Source organism: Condylura cristata, unplaced genomic scaffold (assembly GCF_000260355.1).
Source record: "Condylura cristata isolate star-nosed mole 26May11 unplaced genomic scaffold, ConCri1.0 scaffold00032, whole genome shotgun sequence".
NCBI lineage: Eukaryota > Metazoa > Chordata > Mammalia > Eulipotyphla > Talpidae > Condylura > Condylura cristata.
The window spans coordinates 11587775-11614753 of record NW_004567133.1 but is presented as its reverse complement, the minus strand read 5'-3'; the positions used below and the strand labels follow the sequence as shown (position 1 = coordinate 11614753).

General features: G+C 52.4%; 1 protein-coding gene across 1 annotated transcript in view; it reads left to right on the top strand.

Moving 5' to 3' along the window:
• The window catches only part of XYLT1 (xylosyltransferase I), a 94044-nt gene that overhangs the window by 16127 nt on the left and 50938 nt on the right, over positions 1-26979 (top strand). Inside the window, exons 4-5 of the mRNA XM_012731653.1 lie at positions 20951-21123; positions 21956-22158. Of these exons, the coding sequence (XP_012587107.1) occupies positions 20951-21123; positions 21956-22158 (376 nt within the window). The remainder of the gene's footprint in view (positions 1-20950; positions 21124-21955; positions 22159-26979) is intronic.

Here is a 26979-nt window from a genome sequence, read left to right as displayed (position 1 = left end):
TACCTATTTTTGCTCGATTGCAGTTGAGGAATGCATTGATTAAGTTGCCAGCAAACCGTTGTGGCCGTATTCATTACCAGAACATAATCTATTTTATTATGATAGGATAATCACTAACAGTCTTGCAGACAGACGTTTCTCTGCGGGCTAAGTAGCCATTTACTGTAGATCTGCACCAACGAACTCTGGGTTCATTTTGCTCCTGGTGGAATTGAGCCTAGAGTTGGGGAAAAGAGAGGGTGGTTTATGTTCCTTGTGTTTATCACATGACACAGCACACCGGATTCCCAAGTAAAGAGTTCTGTGAGCGACTCTGTGAGATCTACAGGGATCCTGGAGAGATTTTAGAAATGTCGAACAAGGTGATCCACAAGGTGACTTTATTAATTATTTTTGTTATGTTTATTGACTCCTTATGCAATAGCTGATTGGATTGGTTTCTTGTGTGCCCATTTATTCATTAGGTATTACTCAGTATTCATTAGCCAACAGGTGACGGGGCGTGACAGAGTGCCAAACTTTGGCCATGCAGATTTTCTCATCACCTCGCGGGGGCTGTGAGGGCATAACTGGACAGTTAATGCATGTGTGGGTAGAGGTGTGTCAGAGCTTGGCATTAGCAGTATTTGGGTTGGAGGTGCTGATTTTGCCCCTAGAAGCAGCTGGCCTCAGTTGTGCAGCATCTGAAATGGGAGTGGTGATGAACTTGATTGCAGGAGCCAGGCCAGCTGCATTTGAATTCAGGCTCTCTCATCCCGAGTCAGGCATTTCCTTTCTCCAACTCCAAAATTCTCCTTTGCAAGATGGGGGGGGGGGGGGGAGCCCCCCTGCCAAGACAGCCTCCTTTATGGTCACTCTGCACCTGCTAGGTGTGAGCTCGTTGAGCAGAATCTCAGCATCCCAAGAAAAGGTGCATCTGGAGGTGGAGGGCCAGGGCCAGGTCAGGACAGCCACAGGCAGAACCAGGTCTGCCGGGACGCCCCATGCTCTTAACCAGCACGACGTCGGCTTGCCATGGATTAGTATATTTAATGCAAGGGGTCACAAAGTATCCAGGGGAGCCAAGCAGGAAGCGGCTGCCTGGGGCAGGCTGAGGAGACTGGCTGACAGAGCACCATCCCATAGAAAGCCGGAGACTGTTTTTGCCCTGTCGATCGCAAACCCAGCTGTGCTCAGTCTCTGGTTTTTGAAAGTAAGAACTCTAAATTTTCATCTGAAATCTCTTGACTTGACTGACAATTACTTTAATTTAAAATGGAGCGTGAGCACAACTAAGCCTGCCTCCCAGAAGCTGCCAGCCTGCAGGTGGCTGGTGTGCAAGGTGTCCGGCAGCCTGCACCTTCCTGCTTAAATGGCTGCTTGGAAGACGCTTGCTGGTCTCTAAAAGAGGAGTCTGGGCTTGGCTGACAGCAGGGGACTCGGCCCTCCCTTGCTGTGCCCCGCCCAGCACCCGGGCTTCCTGTTTTCTAGTGGGGTGATCAGACCCACCCCATAATGAAAGCTGTCTTCTGGTGCTCTCCCCGTTCTCAGAGTGATTTTGAAGTTGGGTGTGGGCTTGCTTTGAGGTCTCCTTGAAGCAGGTAGGGATGTGATTCTTACTGGTGGTTCTATTCTTCAGCTTCTTTGGGTTTGGGAGACACAAGCTGGAAACTTGTGGTGCCTTAGTAATCCAGCTCACTTGAGGTCACCATGTACTTAGTAAGTGGCCAGGGTGTGCCTGTAGAGCAGGGAATGCTGGGGGCTACGGAACCCTGACAGCATGTGCAGATGGGGCTGGTAGAGGCATAACATGATGCTGCAGAACACAAGAGAGGAAGAGTTTTGCTGAAAGGAGGCCACCAGTGAAAATGTCTTAGTGAGCTAGATAGATGTGCTTATAGTTTCACCAGCTCAAGAGAGACGAGGGAGGGTAACCTAGACTGTGCACATGACCACCTTTGCCACCATCACTGCCTCCAGCATCACCAGCACCACCTCCACGCCACCACCATCCAACACCATCGCCACCCCATCAACATCCCCCCTTCATCACCTCCATCACCACGACCAGCATCATCACCTCCATCACCATCACCTCCATCATCACTATCATCATCACCTCCATCACCATCTCCACCATTATCTTCTAGGAATGAATAGCCAGCATAACTGAGCCTGCCTGAAAACCCTTTATGCGCCTAATGTGATGTGAATGTCACAAACCTTTGGCATGGGCACTAACTGTAATCTCTCTTAAAGGTGTGAAAATTGGAGCTTAGTGAAATGAAGAGACTTAAGTTTACACGACTCATCACTTGGGTTCAAAGCCAGTTCCCCGACTGCAGAGCCTGCACTATATACTGACACTTCACTGCCTCCCACACACCAGTTCCTGCAGGGAGCAGTGCCTCAGGGTACCTGGGAAGTGCTGGGGTGTAGTGCCTCATGCAGGAGTCTGGTCATGTTAGATATTGTAGATCCTTTCAGAGGGACGTTAGGACAGTGATAAGGGTTTCTATAGTCAAACGCTTTAGGAAATGGTCCATTGAACTCACCCAGGTAAGGTTTTATTTGACTGCAGGACATGTGAGAACCTCTCACCTGTGTTGACAGTCTCCACAAGCACTGCAGGAGCCTTTCCTCCTGAGCATAGATTCAAGACTAGGGTTTCTTGAGAAACCTAGATCACGAGATCAGTGAGGGTCCTCATTGTGTCTCGGCTGTGGTACCATGGGCATTTTGGACTGGACCAAGCTTTATTGACAAGGGTTGGCCTTTGCACTTTGGTAGTTCTGGAATCCCACCCAGAAGGGTATGGTGCCAGAGGTGAAAGACACTAACAGGTCTGACTCTGAATCCTCACTCCAACCCCTGATAGTTGCATGGGTTTAGAATGAGCCTGTCATCTGCTCAGGCCCAAGATTCTGTGGGGAATGGAAGTTATGTTTGTAAATCTGCTTCAGACCGTACCTGGTGTGTCGTGGAGCTCAATAAATTCACCACGGTGAATATCACTACCATTCCTATTGTCAGGTGAGCTCTAGACACCAGGCAGGTGGCACAGGGCGATCCCAGTCAGGGGGAGGCAAAGTGGATGGAGAGGAAGGGAAAAGAGGTCTCCCCCAATCAGGAGCCCAGGGGAGGAGGCTGACAGAGTCCTAACTCACCCACTGGCTGTTTGAAAGAGGAAATCTTCTAGATGTCAGTCACCCCACCCCTCACCCCCCCACCTCTGCATATTCTTTCTCATTTTGCATGCACTGCTCAATGTTTAGGTGACACCTTATTAAACAAGGTTTGCCTGAGACCCAGCAAAGTCACAGTGAAGTCAGGAATTAGAATAGAGTTTCCTGCATCACCTAATTGGATTATGAGGATCACAGGAATGCAAGTTGGCTACGAAATGTCCAGGGGATTGCTCAGTAATGGGTTTCTTCTGTCGTCCCTCACTAATCCTGTCATTCTGGAATAGTTTTGGGTCAGGAGAATCCCAGTGGAAGAAGACACCTTTCTCAGTCACACTTGGGCCGCCCCAAGGGCTGGGAAGCAGGCGAGTTGTAGCTAATCAACTGACTGGTGATGGCAGCTGCCTCTGTAAGCCAGTAACTCTGGTCCATACATTCATGTGGACTCCTGATCAAAATGGCAGACTGTCTGTGGACTTTCCTACCCTGGGACTCCTGAAAAACCTAACCTCTCAGAATCCCCAAAAGGACCAGCCATCATTCTATTATTCTGTCCCCAGATTTCTTCCTGGTGGATGACACCACCAGCCTTCAAATGCCCAAACTAGAAAGCCAAAAGTCACGTGTCCTCCCCTAAGTCCATGGAGCCAATCTCAGTTTTAATTCTAAATACCTCCTGTGTCATTTCATCCTCCCCCAACCACTTGCTCTCCCCATTAGGCCTTTACTATCTCGTTCTGATGGTATAACAGTCATTTCATCCTCTTGCCTGTTTCTACCTCTTCAGTCTTTTTAAAAAAACAACAGCTTATGAAGTGAGTGTTTAAAAATGGTTTCTGCTATCATTCTACTGATGAAAATCCTTCCAAATCCAGTAGAACACTTTGTACACCAGATCTTTTCTTCCTTCCTGGACCAAGCAGACATTACTAATCAACACCACACTGTTCCCTACTGAGTAGGAAGTGGACTGTGCTTTGCAGTATTGGCAGCAGTATTTAAGGGTTCTTCATCACCTGCCTTCTCCATGCCTGCATTTTCTCCTGCTCCCTCTCCCCTCTTCTCTCTACTGTGAAATTCATCTTTCAACAGTTCTAGGTCTTGGGAGTCAATCACTCTGGCTGGAATGCACTTCCTCGTGTCTGCCAGAAACATTACTTCCATTCAAGTAATGCTCATTCAAGTAATGCCTTCTCTGTGAATCCCCAGGACGTAGGCATGTTTCCCTAAGTCCCCATTTCCCTTGCCCCTTGGGTGTCTGCATTAACACTTGGCCCATTGCACTGAGGTGCTTGGTTCATGTGAGTGTCCCCAAGGTGTTCAGGCTCTATGGCAGGCCTGTGCAAAATTACTTTCTACCCCCCACACCTGTCACAGCCTTACTGTGATCAGTGGCTGTTGGTCAAGTAAAGGTTGAGAAAACAGCTCCTAACTTATTGAACACTTAACTTTATTCCAGACACTGAACTCAACACTTCCGGGATCATCATACTCCTTTCTTACAATATCTCTAGAAGGTATGCATGGCTTTTCCAGTTTGCATGTGAGGAAAGGGCTCAGAGAGATGAAGCCATTTATTGGCTCAAGGCCACACAGTGGAAGACTGTCTAAATTAGGTCCCCTCACCCCAGAGGACATTTGGCGATGTCTGGAGACACGTTTGCCTTTCACAATTGAGTGGAGGGAGCGCCTGGCCTCCAATGGGAGTAATCCAAGAATGCCACTGACCGTCCTACACGGCCCAGAACTACCAGTGCACAATGGCATTAGGGTCAAGGGCAGGAATCATGACCTTGAACCCCTCCCAGTAGTATATGGACCATTTAACTGTTGGTGTTTTCATTGGTTTGAGCTACTGAGGCTTACAAGCTACAAAAATACAGTCAGAAAGGACAGCCCTCCCTTTAGTTCCAGCAAGACCAGAGGGACACAGCTCCAATTGGGCATTCCTCTAAACCTTGGGACTTGCTGTGCCATGACCTTTGTCAACCCTCAGATTTGATAATCTCAGTACAAGTCATCTCTCCAGCCTATCTATCCCAGAGGGTCACCTCCAAGCCACTGGTTTATGCAGGCTCCCAGCAACTCAATACATGCAGATTTTGGGGCGGGGGGCAGATGCTCTTAGGAGCCAGGTAAATAAGTAATTTCGATAAATCCAGAGAACCCATGATCCAGAACTGCTTAAGCACCTGGACTCTGCAGAGGGTTAACAGTACCCAATCCATTTCCATCAAGGAAAGTGAACTTTGGTCCTAATATGCAACTCAGCTGTGCTTCTACATTATTTATTATTCATGGGGCATTGTAACTTACCACAGTCCCTGAGTAATCTTTTTAAGCCTGCCAAAAGAACCGGTGTTAATTGCTTACACTGAAACATATTTGCTGTTGGAAATGTCACACCATAATTATATCCCATTTCGCTGTCTGACAAGTAATATACTAAAAGAAAATTGGCTTTCTTTTTTTCTTCTCCTTCTTCTTGTGATGTATAAAATCATTCGCCTCACCCTTCAGGCAGCAAGCAGGTGGCAAGTTTCTTAACTTGTCAGGAAGTTAGTCAGAGAACTTTCTGGGCTGGCTGATGGTAATAGAGACAGACAGGGCCAGCTCCGCGGATGGACATGCTAGCTGGACCGTGGCCAGAGCCACAGGAGAGGGGCCATGTTTGATGGAATGCTCTGTTTTCAGGCACTTGAAACTCTCCATTTGTTTTTGAACATGGTGCTCCATGTTTTCATTTGCACCGGTGTGTGTGTGTGTGTGTGTGTGTGAGAGGTGAGAATTGGTAACTTAGGAACCCATGCAGGGCAGAACGTCTACTCATATGGCTCTTTCTAGAAGGCTAGTGACAATATGTGGTAGGCTAGGCATCTCTCAAACCAGGGCTTGGGCAGCCAGGACACGCAGGCCAAGTCCACCCACTCCTGTTTCGTCGGTTAAGCTTTACTGGCAGTTGTGCCTGGCATCATTCAGATACCCCACATTTCTCTCTGTAAGGGCAGAGTTGGGAAGGGGGTGGGCGCCACAGAGCCACAAGACCTATGAAGCCCAAAATGCTGAGTAGCTGGCCCCTGGGAGGAAACAAATACTGAGCCCTGTCTGAAATTATGGGGAACTTCATCTACCTGCGAGATCTTCATCTTCCTACTGCAAGAAGAGCCAAGAAGTGCTCGCCCAGCCAGGTAGCCACTTCCCCATGTACAGTCATACAGAAGGGAGAATGGATTTGGGCGAATGGGTGAGTGTCTGTACCCATTTTACAGATTTGGAAGCTGAGGGGACTTCAAGAACTCAATCTGCTCGAGGCCACAAGGCAAATCAGTGATAAATCCAGCCCACAGAGAGAGAGGTGCCTGACACCCCCAGCCCCCACCGCCATCCTTTTCCTGCTTCAGGAACTATGCAGCTTCTCCCTTTTCTCAGTCTTATTCCAGAAAATGGCACCATAGTCCTGAGAGTGGAGTGAAATGATGACTATGGGGCTGCTGGTGTCAAAAAGGTGTTGTGAGTTTTTTGTCCATAAATACTGAGTCCGTATACACCGTGTTTCCTGTCCTGGGTGAAGCACCTGGGTTAGAAGCGTGAATAAATTGGCCAGAGAGAATTCATTCAGTAGTGTCTAAAGTCTGCTTTCTAGGTAGTCCTCACCAGCTCGGCACAGCTGAGGTGCCTGAGCAATCTCTGTGTAAGACTCTGCTGAGACGGGGGAGAAGACAGCAGAGGCCCACGTAGATCTGGCCCCACTGGGAGGAGGACTTGCAGCTGCCCAACCTCAGGCAGGGGATGCTGCTGACAGTGTCTTCGCGCACACGTTCAGTAAAGACACTGACTGTGTCTTCGCGCACGTGTTCAGTAAAGACGCACACGGAAAAGTTGAGGCGAATCACCGCACGCTGCTCCTTCGCCATCATGGCACCCGCTTTCTCGTCTGCATCTGTCCAGGGGCTGACAGGCCGGAGTCAGGTGGGAGAAGATGGACCGGTCCCTTCCATGAAAACATAGATGAGTTCTTCCATTTTTCTTCTGAAGAAATTTGGCTCAGAGAGGTTCTAGTAACGTCTTCAGGTCACATCACCGGACCCAGCAGGCACCGGCCCCTTCTGCCTTCAGAGCCCAGATTAGTTATGTTAGTGAGCAGACTGAGGGACACCCGGGAACCTCACACTTGCACACCCTCAGTGGGTTCTGCCAACTGCCGTGTGAAGACACGTCGTATTCTTGGTGTGAGAGCTTTAGTAGGGTACTGTGCATGGAGAAAGAATAAAGGATAGCAGCTCCCCAAGAAACACTGAAGGTATCCCCGCCTCTGTGGGTGTATGTCCATGCAAACAAGGTAGGCCCGAAGCAGGGTTGTCTGGCCCCGAAACCTGTCACAAGTCTAAGGCACCTGCAGGCGGGAGCCCTAGGAAAGCGGCAGAGAGGGCAAAGGGGGCCAAGCAAGTTTGGGGTGAAAGGAGCAGAATCAAAGTGCAAGTCAAGGGAAGGGCTGCCGCTGTCAGCCTCCCCACGTCCCTTCCGAGTGTCTCTGCATGTGTCAATGCCACGTGTCTCCTTCCATGTCCCTCAAGTCCCTGGTGCACCTCCAAAGCCTAGAAGCAAGTGGGACCTTGCGTGTCTCTCCGTGCCACGTGCCTCCGCCCGGGCTTCTCCCAGTCTTCCTCAGCTCCTCCCTCCCTGGGTGGGGCAGGGAACCCAGAAACTCCCCCTTTCACAGACACCGTTCTGTGTTTCAATGAACAATTCCTCTCTGAACAGTGAGGGTAGTGCTTGCTGCTGTAACAAACAGACCCCAATAATGCAGGTGGACTCGAACATCAGAACATTGAAAATGGATGTTGGATGTTCCTGATTGGCTCCCCTCCAAGCAGTGATTCAGGGACCCAGGCTGCTTCTGTCTTGGAGTCCCACATGCAGGCCTCAAGCTCCCTGTGCTTTTTGCACCCAGGGAGTAAAGGAGGAAAACCATAGAAGAGCACATGCAGGAGGTATCCAGGGTCAGGTCTAGGGCTGGGGCTCAAGACATGTGCTTTCATTCCATTGGCTCCTAGGGACAGATATTTAACCAGATGGAACTGCAAAGGATGCTGGGAGTGTCAAGGCATAAGCAGAATGGGTTCGATGAAGAGCCTCAGCCACTCGGCTTGCTCTCGATTCCCTTCCCTTTGGGTTATTTCTAGCCAAACCCCAAGTCTCCTGGCCCCTCTAAGTACCCGTGACCACATGGCCCTTTTCCGGCAAAAGGGTCACCTTCCCCGATGCCGGGAATACATCTCCAGGAAGCTTTTCCTCGTTAATGTGGCTGCGAGTCTGACAGGGATACGGGGCACCGGGGAAGGCCGGGTTAGTAATTTAGTTGTCACTGGCTGACAGGTTAGTCTTAGAATATGTTCCCTGCAATTCAAGGCTTGTGCGAAAGAGAGGGAGAGAGGCACTTAACAAATGTCAGCTCTTTTTTTTTCCTTCCCGGCACAGCTGCCTCACGCTGACCCTGACACATTTGGAGAGTGTCTCTGCATGATCCCATGGGCGCCTCTTCCCACTCACCCTTGGTGTTCTTGTCCTGCCTGCCCAGCGAGGTTTCCCTGGGTGTGGCCCACGAGCCGTGGTCATCGTGGTCAGCAGCCGCTGGGAGAGCTATCTCCGGTCCGCAGCCCGGGGCACTGCCTTCTTCATCAGCCCCCCCACAAATCTTTTTCAGAAGCACTGGTTTCAACATTTTCTCAGCCTGGGCATGGGGGGTTTTGAGTCAGCTAAACCTCTTGCCAGAGGAAGGACGGCCCCTCCTGGGCATTATAGAATGTTTAGGGAATCCCGGGCTCTGCCTTGTAGACACCAGCAGCACCCCTGCTCCTGTGGTGATCACGGAAAATGTCTCTGGACATAGACAAAGATTCCCTGGGGGAGAACTGCCCAGATGGAGAAGCGCTGGCTGCGATCAAGGTGCTGTGTCCCCAGCCACCGGTGCCCCCCAAGTGTGTGTCTCTCTGCTGCCCTCTCCCACTTCCAGGGGGCTGCTGGACTGCAGCTCCCTAATGGGCCACAGCAGTGAAGAGGGTGTGAAGTGTCCCCCCTACCCTCGTGCTCCAGGCCCATGTGAGTGAGCTGTTGGAGGGAATAGGAACAAGTTGGGGCCTCCTGCGACCCTGTAGAGGGCAGCCAGGCTGGAGGGCCACGGGCGTGGGTGTTACTGCAGCAGCTCCGAGCACGGCCTGACTGACGCAGCTCTATGTGAGAGGCAACAGCCTGCCTTCCCTTATCTGCCACTTGAAACCGGCTCTTGATACATTGAAGGCAGAACAGAGTTATGACTCCGGAGTCTGATTAGCCTTCATTCACATCCCGGCTCTGCCACAAGCTATCTGAGCAAGACCTCGCTTGTCTCAGTCTTTTCCTCCTCTGTGAAATGAGGGTCGTGACAGGCCCTTCCTCATTGTTAGAATTAATGAAATGCCAAAGGCAGTTAAAGTACAGAAGCCACGAGGCCCGCAGGACTGTGCCTGGCATAGGCTAAGTGCTCAGCTAAACGCTGGCTTCCGTCAATAGCGCATTTCTGTTTCTCGGCTCCACATCTTTAACAGAGTCTAGCTTCTTCCCATTGGTCAGCTTCCTACAGCTTCTCTGGCAGAAGGAGTAGTTTCCATTAATATTGAGAAAGGCTGATGGCCCCTGGGCAGGGACGAGGACCCCAAGACTGCGTGGCAGGGGACTCGTGTGAGTCAGAGGGGCTTATCACAAGGCCTGGTTGTGAAGCTTGAGCTCGAGGTCACGCCAGAGGAGTGTCCCCTACTGTCCGCTTGCCTCCTCTGTGCCGTGCGCCAGGGATGAAGAGGAAAGCCTGACATTTTGTGTCATCTTGTGTTTAAGAAGGAAAAGGAAATAATCAAACGCAGGCAGGTGTCCTGCCCAGGGCGAGACGCCAGCCCCGGTTGGAGAGGCGGGCGGGTGAATGCATCTGTGCAGGAGGCGGGAGGCCGTGGGAGGGCGGCAGGGATGTTGGCCGGAGCCCTCGGTCCTTCCCGGGAGCCTCGAGCCGGGCTGCCCGCTGCGGCTCCTCGCGAGCTCACGCTGTTGAGGACGCTCAGGTGACTGGCCCGGGTGACAGCTTGCTCAACTTTCAATTGTGCTTGTATTTTTTTTTTTTAATGGCAGTTTCAACAAATTGTACCCACTGATGCATTATTTAACCAAATGTCATTTCTCTGCCTTTCTCATTTAAGTATCATCTGTTAGGTTTACACATTGGTACACCCATGAAATTAACATTACACGTGTTTCCTTTTGGAGCTGACTGAATTTAATTTAATTTAAATTGTCACTGTCAGCCCTTCCCAGGTTGCAGCAGTGGGGAGCGGGAGGGGGGCTGTCCCCCGGAAGGCTTGTCTGAACCCCATCCCGTGTGAGAAGCCACGACTCCCAGCCCTGGAGCCTCCAGTCTAACACTTGATCCACATTCAAGATTAGCTTCCTCTGCCAGCTATCGGTTGAGCTTCTTATTTATGGGGTGTGGGGGAGGGCTGTCCACAGAACCCCTGTGGCTAAATGAAGCCCCCTGCCCTGGCTAGGAAGTGAGCGTCTCTGTTCTACCAGACTAATCAGGGCGAGGTGCTTGGTGACCTGGGCAAGACCTCTCATGCCTTCGTCGTCGGGACCTGCTTAGTACAAGTGGAGGAAGTGTCCCCACCGCAGGGTGCGAGGACGAGGGACGAGACAGAGCCTGGCTGGCTGAGGCCTGGGCTGTCCGCCCCCACGCTGGCTCCACTGCGTCACCCATTGCGGGGCTTTGACAGCCAGACGTCTCTCAAAGAAGGGGGAGCCTCACCCGTGGTGCCCTGCCCTCCACAGGGTGTGACGGTCTCGGGGTGTTTCTAATGACTTCTCATGTGTACTCGGGAGGTTTTGTTTCCTTTTTTAAACATTTTTGCTGTTGGATTGACAATCTTCACCTTTTTTTAAGATTTATTTATTTGTGCATACAGAACTAGGGTCAAGCCAGAGGTGCAGGGCCGGTGAGAGGCTTCACCAGAGACAGAGCGGGGAGCAGAACAGGCAGATCGATGAAGAACACTGCTGAGGGGAGCAGCGGGCGGGTCAGGAGAGGTCTGCCGCGCCCCGTGGGTCAGCTCCATGGCTGGAGATCGAACTCGCACAGAAGCGACTGTGGCCAGCTTGCAGTGATGTGCTTTAACCCGTTGCGCCACCAGGGAGGGCCCAGGAGGTTTTGTTTTTAACGGTCGGCAATTTTTTTAAAACGTAGGCTCTGCTAGTGCGAGATCTTGAGAGAGACAGATGTCAGCCTGCAGGACTGTGGCGGGGGAGCGGCCCCGGGAGCGGAACAGACTGCAGGGCGCGGGCACACAGGGCCTGCACGCTGTCGTCCCGGCTCTGAAGGCCGAGTGACCTGGGGGTGGGGCCTGCTGGCAGACGTGTTTTGGGGACAGAAAAGCTGCAGCTCGGCCTTGCCCGTCAGTGCCGCTGGCGGCTGCGTCAGGCTCCGAGGCCCGTCCCTGCACTGGCTCAAGAACCCAACGTGTGCAAAATGTTTTTGTCATCACACTGCAGGAATTCCAGACCACTTCCAAGAAAACAGAAAAGCAAAGTGAGGAACCGGAGAGCCTTTTTTATTCTTTGAAGTCAGATCTTATCCTCCCCAAGGCCTTGAGCCACGACCCTCCTTTTACCTGAGACATCTCCTTTCCTGCCCCCTCCCCTCCTCTTTTAGCTCCGGACTCCTGTGTTGCAGCCTCAGAACAGCCTGAAGACCACCGCCCTGTCCTCCTCCCCTTCAGTCTCCTCCCTTGCACTTCACCCCTATAACAACTGCCAGGGCCCCCGGGCCCCCTCCTCTGGACCGGAAGTGCAGGGAGACAAATCCTGCCTCCGCTTTGCTCTCGGCATCCCCCGCCCTGACAGGTACTGCTCATGGGAGGGGCTGAGGGCATATCTGTGAGAAAAGGCGGAGAGGTGCGAATGAGCACCCGCGTTCACTGACATGGAAAATATGTCAAGGGCACAGTGTAGAAAATAGAACGCCTGCGTCAAAACACAACGTCTGTGATAACGTCGCACGCCCGCGGATAAAATTACTGGGGAAATAGCCACTGAATTGGTAACGGCAGTGATCTGTGGACCTTCGGATAGCCAGGTTTCTCTCCCTTTTCCTCTCGTCACGGCCCATGTGCTCGGCTGCTGCACACATTTCTCTACGTAGACAGAGAAATCAAAGAAACCACTCGGGGCGTCCAAGGAGTGAAACGAGACAGGGTTGGACATGGGCTCCTCTTTGGCTTAGTCCTGGCCTCTGCATCGGTGGGTCACAGCCGCCCACCTCCAGCCTCCGCAGGCCCCCCACCTTCGCAAGAAGCAAGAGAACGCTGTGCTGTTCCTGGTCCCATCCCCAGAGCCCCTTACACGTGCGCCGTGGTGTCTCTCTGCAGGGATCCGTTCCTGGTGTCCCAGGTGCTCCTGACCTTGTCATTGAGCATCTGGCTCAGCCCTGGGGAAGGAGAAGGGACAAAACCCCAGTCCCTGACCTCTGGGAGCCAAACCTAAGGTTGCATGGTTCAACTATCGCTGGTGTTGCTGTTGAAGTACACTAGGCGGTGCCGTGCGCTGGGGCTGGGCACGAGGCCCGCTGCGCTTGCGTCGAGATCCATCTGCTGTTCTTCTGTCGGGGGGCAGGATTCGGCCCAGCACTTGGCCCAACATAGTTTCATCATAACACTGATGAGCAAAAGAAATCCCAGCCCATTTTAGCTGCCTAAAATGAAGCCATTCAAGGACCCATTTTTGTTTGTGGTCGTTGGGTTCATGTTACCAAGAACTTACTGACGGCGGCGTTCAGTGAGGACTTGCTGGGCTCCGGAGTCAGGTTGCCTGGATTCAAACTCAGGTCCCTGACTCCAGGCCCCATTTCCCACACCACCCGCTCTGACTCAGTCCCCCCGCCTGCCATGGAAATGGCAGGGCCCTTCCCTCCCGAGTCTGTGCCGGGCTACGTGAGACGATGCCTGGACAAGGCCTGGTGAGAGACCAGCCCTGCACAAAGGCGGAGCTGCGCAGTTACCCACCTGCATGTGGGCCGTGACGGCATTAGCGAGACAAATGGGCTACGACGTGGGGAAACGTCCCTTTTTAAGAAGGCACCTGCAGCACAGATTTATGGCTTATGATCAGGAGGCAGCGTTAATGGCCCGTAATGTGATTACTATAAGGGTTTTTATTAGGAAAATTCCCACCAATTCGGCATTAATTAATGTACTGTTACTTTGGAGTGTTACTCTCCCAGTCCTTGGAGAGTTGGAGAAAATAAACCTGTTGTCAAAGCCCTTACCCTGAGAAGTAAATAAGGGTCGTTCCCCCTCCAGCAGCTCCATTTGTAATAAAAACAGATGAGTCCCTGCGTTTTTCCACGGCAGTATTTATGGAGCCAGCGAGTCCCTTCAGGAAAGGGGACGGAAGACGGAGATGAAAACGTCACGCGACAGGGAGGCGCTTCGGAGAACTCGCCGGCGGCCTCGGCGGCCTCAGGGCCGGACAGGCAGGAGCGTGTCTGGACACCCCAGGCCTCGGCCTGCAGGACGTGGGGCTCCTTGCCCTGTTCTGCTCCACGCTGCAATGCGAAGCACCACCTGCAGACCCCGCCCCAGTCACTGGTCATGTTATAGGGCAGCAAATCTGTTATAGGGCACCTCAATTCAGAGAGAGGCACCCCTGAAACCCCAAAACCTGCCTGCTCTAAGTGGGTTCTGCCATCCGCCACGTCAAGACAAAACATATAAAACTTTAACGGAAAGGGACTTTAATACAGTGATTGTACAATACAGAAGACATAGAATGTAATGTCTAAATCAGACACCTGAGGCTACCCATCCCCTCGTGGGCGAAAGTCAACCTAAAAGGGATTGGCCCAAAGCAGGGCCTGAAAACCCGCCACCCACAAGACTAAAGCACCTTCTGGACGGGACCCATGGAAAAGGGTCAGAAGTGACCAGACAAGTCTGGGAGGAAAAGAGCAAAATCAAAATTAATATAAACACTGCCATAGTCACCTCCCTACAAGTCTCTCACCCACATCTGCCTTAGTCAGTCCAGGGTCAGGAAACAAGCCCGGTTTCTTCATCACATGCTCACTGCTCCATGTGGCTTCCTCAGGTCTCCTTGTTCTCCATCCAGCTTCCTTGTCTTCTTCCCCCTTTTTCTCTGCTCAGCTCCACCCTCTTTTTGGTTGTTGCGGGGACCTTGGACTTTCCCTTTTTCTTGGGGCCCCCCCCTTACAGTCACAGGTGCTGCGTACTTTCATCTCGCATGTCCACTGATGTCCTTGAGACAGTGTCCAAGCTCCAGGGGGCTGCCCCTTCCTGTTTCACCCCAACTTCCACTCGACCTCGGTGTGGAGCCTCACTGGCCCCCGTTCAGAGCCCCTCTCTGTTGTCAAGGGGACTTGGCGTCTGCGGTTCCCTCTGCCTGAGACACTCTTCCCTCTCTGCTCACCTGTCAGCTCCTTACTCATTCCACCTGTTGATCTGAGCTGCCTTTGACCTTTAACTACCTTCGGGCTGCCATACCACCCACTGGGGGCCTTCAACAACAGAAAGTTATTTATTCACAATTCCGGGGGCTGGATGTCCAAGACCAGAGAGCCAGATAATGCCAGCCGGGCCTGGCTGACCTCTTCCTAGCTGGGGGATGGCAGCCTCCTCACTGGGTGCTGGCAGGCGTTGAGAAACCAGGTTCTCTGGTGTCTTCTTATAAGGGCACTAACCCCAGGGGCCCAGGCTCTGCACTTAGGACCCCATGTCACCTTAATCACCTCTTAAAGGCCCAGTTCCTATACAGCCACGGGGTTGGGGCATCAACATAGGAATCAGAGTGAGGGACACAGTTCTTTTTTTTTTTTTTTTAAGATTTATTTATGCTTACAGAACTGGGGTACAGCCCAGAGGTGCGGGGCTTGAGAGGGTTCACCAGAGACAGAGTGGGGTGTAGAACAGATCGACAAAGTACACAGCTGAGGGGAGCAGCGGGCGGGTCAAGAGAGGCCTCTGTGCCATGTGGGTCAGCTCCGGGGCGGGGATTGAACTTGCATCTAGGCAGCTGCGGATTTGCAGAGCTACATACACTTCAACCTGTTGCGCCGCCAGGGAGGGCCCAGGATACAGCTCTGTTCCTAGTGGTGTCTGTGAGTGAGGGGGTGGGAAGCAGCACAGGCAGGAACAGACATAGGGATTTGATGATGTGGAACTGCAGTGCACCTTCCTGGAGATACTAGCTGGACCAGTTCGGGGAAATGAAGCTGGAAAGGGTCGAAGGGACCTAGAAGGCCACTCCTAGTCCTACAGCTACCTGTCATGACTTCCAGTGACACTAACAGTGGCCACCACTGAATTTTCGTCATCTCTGGTGCGGGGCCAGTGCGACTGTCTGCGTGCCCTTCAGCAAGACTCTGCCCCTGTGACCTCATCACCCCCAAAGGCCCCAACTCCCGACACCATCACCTTGGACATTTGAGTTTCAGCACAGGGATTTGGGAGCACAGATGATCAGACCATCACAGTAGCTAACCTCTTTTTAGTAGACATTTGACCCCAGCATTTGACTTCCTACATTGGACGTGACTCACCCCAGCACATGAGTCCCATGGGAAGGAGCAGAACAGCGCCCCCAGAGGCCTGCTGCGGTCAGACAATGAGGGACTGTCCGCGAGGCTCCTGGTCCTGGCTGTGAGCATAAGGAGGCTTCATCCTGCCGCGTGGGAGAGGGAGCGGGAGCGTGGGCCACGGCGCAGCCTCTCCACAGATGAGGTGGAACAGGCAAAGTGGCCGGGACCCAGTGAATTGCGGCGAAATGGAGCACCCGCCATCAATATCTATCCCACCAGCTTCCATCTATCGAGCAGTACATCATTAGAATATCCCAGGCTCGTGACAATAAAATCAATAAGACGGTTCAGCCATGGGTTGTGGTTTAATAACTCTAGACTTGAATGAGGGGGGAAAAACCAGTGAGTGGGAAAATTTCCTGCGTGCTTGCTGGGGGTGTTGGGGTGGGGACAGGAACATTGTCTCAGAGAGGGAGAAAAATAACAGGTGGCCCAGCCCTTCTGCCCAGGGGAGCAGGAGGCCCTGAGCCTTGGAGGACACACCCCAAGGCTTATCTAGATAAAGCTCTTCCTGCCATGAAGCTCATCCTCCGCCTTGAGCGGCTGAGGAGAAAAGAAGGGATCCCTGGTGACTCTGAGCGTCTCACCACCACCAGTGCAGACACCAGAGCTGCCTGTCGCTTGAGCTGAACTTAATCCAGTCATAGAGGAACAGCGGTCAAATGAAAATGAAGACCCTTGAGCCGACGGTGATGACAGCTGCTTAGCGAGATCCGTCCGTATGCCCATGCGGACAGCAAGGTCCACACCAGGCAGGTGCTGTGATGGTCTTATGATGGTAACACTGAGCCTTGGAGAGCCAGCGTCACCAGACCGAGGCCTCTCAGATCTTCCCTGCAATGATCTGCACCTGGTCGCTGGTTCCTACAAGGCGCCTCGAGGACCTTCCTCCCCCCATAGGCCAGGAGCCCAGGGTTCTGTCATCCACGCTTGACCCATGACGGTCATGAAAGGACAGAGTATGGAAAGCCATGAGTCCCTGACCTTGGCCTTCACACCCGTGTCGCAGAAGTGCACTTGATATTCTCCCCCACAAACCTGACTTTTTAACATTTGTCTGAAGTCAGCTTCTCCTGCTGTCTTGAATCATTCTGATTCTTCCACTTAACTCTATTTTGTGCCACAAGAACCTGATTACAATGTTAAATGCATTGTCTTTGTTCCGGGAGCGGGCAGTGTTTGGGTTTCAGGGAGGCTCGGCCCATGTGGTGTGTCACCTGGTCTGCAGCTGAAGGTCCACTCACCCACTGCCTCAGCAACAGCACAGGGACTAGGAGAAGGCATCAGCCTGGCAGGTGCCATCCCGTCAGCTACCTCTCCTCTGGGACTTCTCCCAGCCTAGCTTCTCACCTGTACGTGGGACATTGACTGCTCCCTTCTCACAGAGGTCTGGGCAGAAGTGAATAAAATCAGGCACTGAAAGTACCTGACACATAGTAAGCACTTGATAAATGGTTGCTTTTAGAGCCTTCCAGAAGCTCCACCTTTATTGTTACATTTCACTATCATAGTCAGCCATTTTAGAAAAATGCTGATAATGCAGAAACATAATGCAGAAAGTGAAAGTGTTCATGCCACTGGTCCTCTTCATACTTGGGAACGTGTCTAGTGAGTGCTTATGGGTAACACTTCAGAGCCTCTCTTTTGCTTTGTCTTATAGACAACATTTTTGGGAAGACCTTTGGCTCGACTCCTACATTGGACCTTCATAATCACTCTGGGCATCAGACCCCAGGACCTTTGCCCTGGCTATTCCATTGCCCAGAGTGTTCCAGTCCCCACTGCTCACACCCTGGTTTTATTCAGTGCTTATTCCAGTGTCTCCACTTAGTCCAGCCTCCACTGGCTGCCGCAGCCACGTACAGCCCCCTGAACTTGCTTTCTTCATAGCCTTTATCACCCTGCTATTATATTCTGCATTTGTTCCCTTTTTCATTCACTTTCTACCCCACCAGCCTAAGCACTGTGTGGAAAACAACTCTGTTATGACTAGACCCATGCCTGGCTGCGGAGAGCTGCGGAATGAATGACTCGGTGAACCGAAGTAACCTTCCACACAGACCTCCCCGTGGGCCTTCCTCAGGGCAGGTTCTCAGGCACGGGATCAGGAGCACGTGTACTTAAATGTGACAGCCTGTTGTCACGTGCACGATAGCAAAGTTAGCCAGCTACCCCACTCCAGCAGGACAACAGCCCACTCCTAGCCAGGAAGGCCCAGTGCTTTTCAGGACCTCAGGCCTAGGAATGGTGGTCTGGAGACATTACAGGGTGGCTAGAATCACCCCTCTGGTTGCTGCCTAGTCTGAGAGCCAAGATGATAATATCTTCAGGATTTCAGCTGCTGGTTGAACAGCCAAGGGACTAAAGACATTAGGACCCATCAGGAGAACTGGAAGAAATGGTCTCAGGAGCTTTGGGCTGACTTCTCTAAGGTCGCATCTGTCCCTGCATGCAGACTGTGCAGAGAATTGAAATAGGGTGAGGTGAAGGAATGTGATATGGCTGGGGGTGGGGATGGTAAGTGACCTTTTCTTGTGGTGTGAGCTAATAAGAGTCATGCAAAGATCTAGGGAGGCCACCACACTGCTCTTATAAAATATTTGAACATTATCTTCTGTTCTTCCCAGTTAGCTGTTTGCAAGCTCCTCAAATGCAAAGGTTATTTTCAGAATTTCATTTCCTAATCCCTGGCACAATACTCGGCATGTAGTACAGGCTCAGTTAATATTATGTGGGTCAGTGAGTTGATAGGTGGTTGAAAGGGTGAATGCATAGATGGTTTGCTTTTAAGGATGATGGGTGGGTGGATGGATGGATGGTTGGTTGATTTTAGAAGTGATGGGTGATAAGATGGGTGGATGAATGGATGGTTGGTTTTTTGGATGATAGGCTGTTGAGTACTTGGCTAGATGGATAGTTGAATGGTTTGCTGGGTGGGTGGTTGCATTTGGATGGATGGATGGACAGACAGGCAGACGGATGGGGGCGGGAAGGCAGGTGGACGGATGGATGGGTGGGTGGGTGGATGGATGGATGGACTGGCCTCCTGGACTCAGCGTCCCACATGATATAGGAATCCTCCCTTCAATGCTCTGACAGTCCTTTGTATGTCTGCTTACCTATAATAACTGACTCCCAGGTTCTTACTAGCAGAATTGTTAGAAACATTCCCAAATCCTGGCTATAGTAGTGAGTGTACCTTCATTGTTAAGACTTTGGCTGGATTTCAGGTACCCCAGCGAAAGCAATGCTACCTTAAACAAATCCCTTGGCCTCTCTAAGCAGTGTTTCCTCATTTGTAAAGTGAAGATAATGGCACTCTCTGCAGGGTTGTTATGGGGATTCCATAAAATACTGAATGGCAGAGGCTGGTCAATGCTCTGTAAAGGGATTGTTGCTATTATAATACCAAGCCAAGACGCACCCTCCTGTAACTCGTTTTTCTCCAAGAGCCAGATGTGCGCCAGATATCGTTACACTATTGTCTATTCAATGACAAGCAAGATTGAAATGGTCTCTCATTTCCATGGAGTTTATGTTCTAGTGGGATGTTCAGAAGATAAACAAGTAGACAGATAAAAGCTTTCAGATGTTCTTAAATGCTGTGCAGAGAATTGAAATAGGGTGAGGTGAAGGAATGTGGTATGGTTGGGAGTGGGGATGGTAAGTGGCCTTTTCTTGTGGTGTGAGCTAATAAGACACAGTCATGCAAGGTTCTAGGGAGAGAGTATTCCAGGCAACAGAAACAGCCAGTGCAAAGGTCCTGAGGCAGAAACGAGTTTGCCCCAGGGGAAGCAATGCCAGGTGGTGAGGTGGGGAAGTGGTCTCCAGTCAGGGTCAAGAGGTGCAGGAGGCAGATCCCTCAGGCTGTGCAAGCTGGGCCGTGATGGGGACGTGTTCATCTCATAGTGTCCTCTGGGGGACATAGAGGCAGCCTGTGCATCTGGCCATCACTCAGTGCTCCCGCAACAGCTGACCGGCTCCCAGTCTCCCAACCACCAGGCGGAGAGGCCCACTCTTGGCGTTGCCAGATGACATTCTAAGACACCTGCAGCTCCTACTCTGAGCATGTGCTGGGTCCCCTAACCCAGAGCCCACAGGGAATCAGAGTGGACCCAAAGGAAAGCAGGCTGAGAAAGCAAGGAGCTTTCTAATCGGAAGCACAGTGCACTACACTAGCAAGCTGTGTTTCTTCCCAAAACCCTGCTCCCGGGGACATTTTCAAGGCAAAAGCAGAAGCTTCTGAGACTGCTTCCAGGATGAATGATGTCTAGAAGCATTTATCCGTGTGAATCTGGTGTAGGGTCCAACTTTAAAAGTCTGACAGTGGCTGGTCCAGGAGCTCAAGTCAGGACCGGGACCCTCCCGTCCTGTGTCACTTCTCCTCCCCTGCAGCCTCTCTCCAGTGAGGACAGAAGGCTCTCAGGACCTTCCAGTACTGGGTGCACAGAAGGAGAACTTCTCTCATGTCGTAGTTCCAACAGAAGCCTGGAATTCCCTTTCCTCGGCTAACCAGCTCTGGCTCACGTCTGCATCGGCCTGCTGTGGCCAGGAAGGTGCCATGTTCCGATCACCCCAACACTGATGATGGAGGGAGACCCATATCCCTAGGGACTTAGATGGGAGGGACATGGTGACTTCCCCAAAACTGAACGGTGCAGTCTTAGTTACAGGTGAGGGATAAGCTCTGAGCGTTAGCGTACAGCTTGCCGTGGTGCGTGTCCTTGTAGGCCAAGAGCAGAAGCCTCTTGTGGCCTGTTGTGGTCACACTTTTATTTTAACTGGGTGCTGTTAGGAGGTGAAAGGAGGATGCATGAGCCATGTCCTCCACGTGGTTGAGAGAGACGACTCCCACACCCTCACCTGCCCTGTTGTTTGATAAGTGTGCGTGCGTCTCCGTGGATTTTTGGAAGCTCCTGCGGGATGAAAACCTGGTCCCTCAGCCCAAAGCCCAGAGCCCCTCGCCCCGTTTGTAACAGGACCATGTAAGGGCCAGTGCGCACGTGTTCCGGTGAGTCAGATTCTATAACCAAACGCGATAGCGGCCGAGAAACTGCTCCCCTACACACAGGAACGGCCAGCAAGCCTCACCCCCCTCTGCCGTCTCTCCCGTCTTCCCCAGGGAAAGCCAACAAGAATGTCCAGTGGGACGAGGACTCCGTGGAGTACATGCCGGCCAACCCGGTCCGGATCGCCTTCGTGCTGGTGGTGCACGGCCGCGCCTCGCGGCAGCTGCAGCGCATGTTCAAGGCCATCTACCACAGAGACCACTTCTACTACATCCACGTGGACAAGGTGAGGCCAGCGACCCCGGTGCGCCTGCTCCCGCCCAAGCTGGCTCCCTTCAGGGGAGGCTCAGGGGCTGAGCAGCTGCCCCTCGGGGGTGCGTGTGTGCGTGTGTCACACTTCCCGGCTATGGCTTTAGACGTTCTGCACTGGCACCATTTGCCTTCCCTCCCCTCACTGCCCCTGTCCCGACACCCTTGGCCAGGCTAGAGGAGCAATGCCCCAGGCTTCGCCACGTGTTTCCTATCAAGGGCCAGAGGGATCTTAACCACTCCGGCCACAAGTCCGCTGACTCTGCCTCTGGACCTTTTTCATGGTGTGGAGCAGCTGTTAGCAACACTGAAAAAGCTCATTCGTGAACGCCTGCAGCGGGCTTGCTCCCCCTAACCTCTGAGCCCAGAGAGGGGACGTGACGGCATCTGCTGACGAAACAGGATGGTGCCGTGCGTCAAGAGGCGGAGGGGTGCTTGACCTGAAAGGTCTGCTCGGACAGTCCTTGGGAGGGTGATGGGAGTCCACCCTTGCAGTGCTCCCAGTTTAGACACAGCCCTGCTGCCTCGCTTGTCACCCTCAGGGCATGTGTGCAGGTCTGGTGAGGAAATGCAGAGGCCCAGGCCCGGCCCATGCCCCAGGGAACCGTCAGCTGAGAAGCCGGCCCCTGGTGTCTGCATTTCCAGCAGCTCAAGTACAGTGCAGGAATGAGAAGCGCAGTGGCCATGCAGGGAGGTCCCCGCTCTTGAGCCGGTCACTCGGCAGCCCCACTGTGTGGCCTGTCACTCGGGGCGGGCGGAGGGGCGCCCATCTGCGGTTGCAGCTGCTGACTCCTCTCCCTTTCCCAAAGCGCTCTAACTACCTGCACCGGCGAGTGCTGCAGTTCGCCAGGCAGTACAGCAACGTCCGCGTCACCCCCTGGAGGATGGCCACCATCTGGGGCGGGGCCAGCCTCCTGTCCACCTACCTGCAGAGCATGCGGGACCTCCTGGACATGGCCGACTGGCCCTGGGACTTCTTCATCAACCTCAGCGCAGCCGACTACCCCATCAGGTAAGGCGTCCCGCGCCCCAGCCAGCCTGGCTGGGGTCCCACACGCGCACCCTCTCCCTCCACCTCGCCGGAAACCAGACAGCGGTGGTGCAGCCGCCTTCCTGAGACGCGGGGCAGAGCTCACGCCTGTGCTCAGAGCTCTCCCAGCTAGGAGCCACGGGCACCCGGCGGTCGTGTGTGCATTTGCACCTTACTCAGGCACGCTTTCAGCACAGAGGTGTGGAGTGCACGGTTTTCCCAGCTCTGTTTGAGGATACACTACAGGGTATCTGCCCCCGGGGGAGCTTCCATCCAAGTGGGGGAGAGAAGCAAGCAAAATAAATAAAATGGCACATCAGAAAGATGAGGCAGCGAGCAGGTGCGGGGGAGAAAAATAATTTTTTTTTAAAGATTTATTTGTGCAGACAGAACTGGGGTACAGGCCAGAGGCTCAGGGGCGGTGAGAAGCTTCACCAGAGACAGAGTGGGGAACAGAACAGGCAGATCGATGAAGTGCACTGCTGAGGGGAGCAGCGGGCGGGTCAGGAGAGGTCTGCCACGCCATGTGGTCACCTCCGGGGCAGGTGGGGATCGAACTCGTGCGTAAGTGGCTTTAGCGTCTCAGTGTTGTGCTTTAACCCGCTGCGCCACCAGGGAGGGCCCGAGAAAAGTAATTTCAAGGAGAGTGACGGGGACGCCCTTACCAGGAAGCATGGGAGGGGCGAAGGAGCCGCCCCTCAGGGAACGTGTCCGGGAGGGAGAGGCCGGAGCTGAGCCCCGAGGTGGGACAGGCCTGGGTGCTGGAGGAACAGAGGGCCCGTGTGGCTGGAACAGAGTAAGTGAGTAGATGCATAGAGGTCAGAGAGGAATGTGTGACGAGATGGTGGGGATTCTGGAATTTGGCAGCTTCTCGAAGCCAGAGGGAACCACCAGCGTGCTGTGGGCAGGGGGAGGACAAGGTGTGACTTCGGTGTTGACCTGGAAGAGGACAGTGTGGAAGAGGGAGGTGGGTCACCATGTTCTGGCTGTTCAGAAACTTATATCCTTGGGCTCTTGGAGACCCCCCCCGGGGTGTTAAGTTGGTGCCTATCAAATTTTAGCAAGTGAATCGACTGCCCACATCTCCGAACTGGGAAGATGCATGTGAACTTAGAGCTCTCCATCCCCTCTAGAACTTTCGCCCTCTGCGCTGGCAGCCTGCGTGGCCACACTAGGAGCGGACGGCAGAGAGGCCAGCAGCCCAGGGGGCCAGTACTGCCAGGAAGCGCTGGCCCTTTGCGCGAGCACTGACAAGTCTGGAAAGCACACGATGAGCAAAGCAAACCTGTCTAGAGAGCTTCGGGGAAGGGGCAAGATGTCAAGAAGGCAGTTCTTGGCTTGTCTGTCTCCCAGGCTGGTTTATTGACAGACAAGGCTGAAGAAGAGAAGTGAGTGGGGGTGGGGTGCAGGGAAGTCTTCCTTCTCTTGACAGCTTGAAGGCACTGGGTAAGCTTTCCCAGAAGAGCTGAAAGAGTCTTAAAAAAAGACTTTCATCAAGGCAATTCCCAAACATGCCCAGGAGTGCTGAAAATAGTCTAGTGACCCCCGCAGTGACATCCCCAGTTTCAAAGATAATCAACTCCCAGCCAGTCTCATGCTCACTCTTCTCGCTCCCGTCTCCCTGACCCCACTGCAGCATTTCTAAGAAACACTTGTACCTGTAAATATTTCAGCACACCATTTCAAAAAGATAAGGTCTCCCTTTGAACGGAACATCAATATGCTCATCACACCTAAAACATTAACAGTCGTTCTTAACAGCTTCGCGTATCGAGGTCACGTATTCCCAGGAGTTGAGATTTTCAATCAGGATCCAAATGAGTTCCCGGCATGGACGAGAAGTCCCCCAGTCAGAGCTAGAAATGACTTGTCTCCTTCACTGTGTGATTCCTGGGGCTCCGGTCCTGGGCGGGGTGGCACCCATGGCCGGCTGCGAGGCCCTGGAGGCTGGGAGCATCTGAGGCTGCACAGTATGTGGTGATTTTGGTTAAAAAGCATCAGCACCCTTGGAAAAGAGCATGCTTAGTGAGATAAGCCAGAAAGAAAAAGAAAAATACCGGATGGTTTCGCTCATACAGGAATATAATGGTCCAGGCGAGAAAATAATAAGAATAATGAACAGCCATATACCAGAATTTTGTGGGGTGGAGTGAGGAATGGGATCAAAAACGGGGGTGGGGGAGGGAAATGCATGGTTCTACGGTGATGGCACATGGGTGACTTGGTGATGGGAAACCCACGGGGATTACAATTGAGATGAAAAAAAAATGTACAAAATGATGTAAAAATAAACTATAATATTATATTAAAAAAAAAAAAAGGCATCAGCACCCTTGAGCCAGGGGTTAGAGTGGCGGGGTTAGAGACCCATGTCTCGTTCATAGAAAACAGTGTTGAAACCGCCAGCAGATTTTACTTATTACTCATTCATTCAAACTGCCACAAACATTTGTTGATCAGCTCCTATGCTGGGCACTATTGGGGCGCTCGGTGTGCACAGCCGCCCGCCCCGGGGGGCAGCATGGAGCCTAGGTCATCACGCCAGGAACACAGCAGGTGAGGTACACAAGGGCTATAAAGAAAGGAAGATAGTGTGCATGGAGTAAAACACGACGGACATATCAGGTCCGAGAGGCCTCTGAATGTGCAGTGCTGATGGAGCCCTGGAGGGAAGGAAGGAGTGTCAGGCAGGTGAGAAGAAGCGTGTGAGCGAGGGTCTCCTGCTGTACGGGGCTGGATCGTTCTGTTTCGGGACTATTAGAACCTAGCACAGTGTTGAACACGTAGTACTTAGTAAATGCCAACTATTAATTCCTGAGCCATAGTCTAGGCCAAACCTCACCCCCGGGAGGCCCTGAAATCTTTTCTCAGGCCACATACCCAGCCTGTTTGGGTTCAGAGACAAGAGTCATCCTATTCTGGCTTTTTCAGCGGGGGTGCTCCAGGTCTCAGCATCTCTCTCTCGGTCTGTCTTTCTCTCCCTCAACCTCCCACTGCTGTGTCTTCCCCGTCCCAAGCTCTTCCGCCCACTGTGCTTTGCCATCCTCATGCCCAGGGGCACTTTATGCATCAAGCACTGCTAGTTCCTCTTGCTGTTGTTTTTGTGAAGTTGCCCCACACGAAAACATATGAATTTTGCAGATGAATGGTTTTATCCTGGGCAACTCTGATAGACTTTCACTTCCCATCTGCCGCTCCATCTGTAGCTTCCCAAACCACTACTTCTTCCATCCCAGGAGAGAGAAAACTTAGGAGCCTTCTCAAGGAGTGGAATACCCAAGTCAGAAGTTTCCTTACAAGAGTGTTGGAAAACTTGGGAGCTAGCCAGGGCAATGGCCCCCACAAGTAGCTGGGACGCTGAGTAGTCTGTAGTCTGACATCACCTCCCTGTGTCTGCCACTCTGCTTTAAATGGGAAACCAGATGCTTCGCCTTTTAGGCAGTAAAGACTTCCTGGTCTCCCCTGGCCACCAGACCCTGACACAGATAGCTTCATTGTGGATCATGTGCCAGCCCTGCCTGGCTGTGTGAATTGACTCAAGTTCTGTATCTCAGTTTCTTTTTTCTTTTAGATTTATTTATTTGTGCATACAGAACTGGGGTACAGGCCAAAGATGCAGGGGTGGGTGGTGAGAGGATTCACCAGAGACAGTGGGGAGCAGAACAGGCCAACTGACAAAGTACACTGCTGAGGGGAGCAGAGGGCGGGTCAGGTGAGGTCTGACGCACGATGTGGGTCAGCTCTGGGGCTGGCAGGGATCGAGCTCGTGCTGACGTGGCTTTAGCTTCTCAGTGCTGAGCTTTAACCCACTGTGCCACCAGGGAGGGTCCTGTATCTCAGTTCCTCTACCCAAAAAAATAGGACACTATATTAATGCCTATTTCATAAAACTGTCAGAGGAGCATTGAAGGCAATATTATGTGTCGCAGTCCCAACAGAATACTCAACATATAGAAAGTGCTAGATCAATACAGGCTCTTATGATTTTAGCAGCTGAGCAGTGTGGCACCCCAGACAGGACTTAGTCATCAGTTGCATTGCTTTCCTGTGTACCGACTCATGAAAAGCCCAGAAAAATACTTCTTGAACTCACATTTTTTCTAAAGTGGAAAAAGCAGATTCCCTTTGGTGACAGAATATTTAAAGAAAAAAAAAATAGGGCTAGCTTGTCCAGTGTAGAATATACCAGCTAAGTGTATTTGAAGAATGCAGGCCTTCCCACTCTGCTGTTGACCTGGCCACCTGGCCAGGAAGGCTCTGGCTGGAGCTGGACATGAAGACCTGTGAGGTCTTCAGTCATCAAGGGGTGCGTGGTTTTCTTTGACTTATTCTATTTACTAAGGTAGGAACTGCAAGCAGACATCAGTTAGATGGGCCACAAGAGGGAAGAGCCCAAAGTGTTTTTGCTTCTACTGCTTGGTTGAGGCCAGTGGAAACAGGTCCCGGGTGTCCTCCACCCTAGGCCCTGCAAAGGGAGGACAGAGGAGTGTGTCCATGGCCCTCGGGGCTTGCACCATGCGCGTGTGCATGTCTGCATACACCTGGGAAGGGAAGCAGTATTGAAATGTGTTCAGCAAAGCTAGGGTCCATTTTCCTTTTGGGGTTCTACAGCAACTCTCACCCAGTTCAGGAGGCACTCTGTGGTCTTTAAGTCACTCTTGACCCTAGAGTTAGACCAGTTTTGAGATACTACCAGGGCCTCCACAGGCAGAACCAGCTCAAAAAGAGAGGAACCGGCCCTCCCTAGTGGCGCAGTGGGTTAAAGCACAGCACTGAGAAGCTAAAGCCACTTCCGCATGAGTT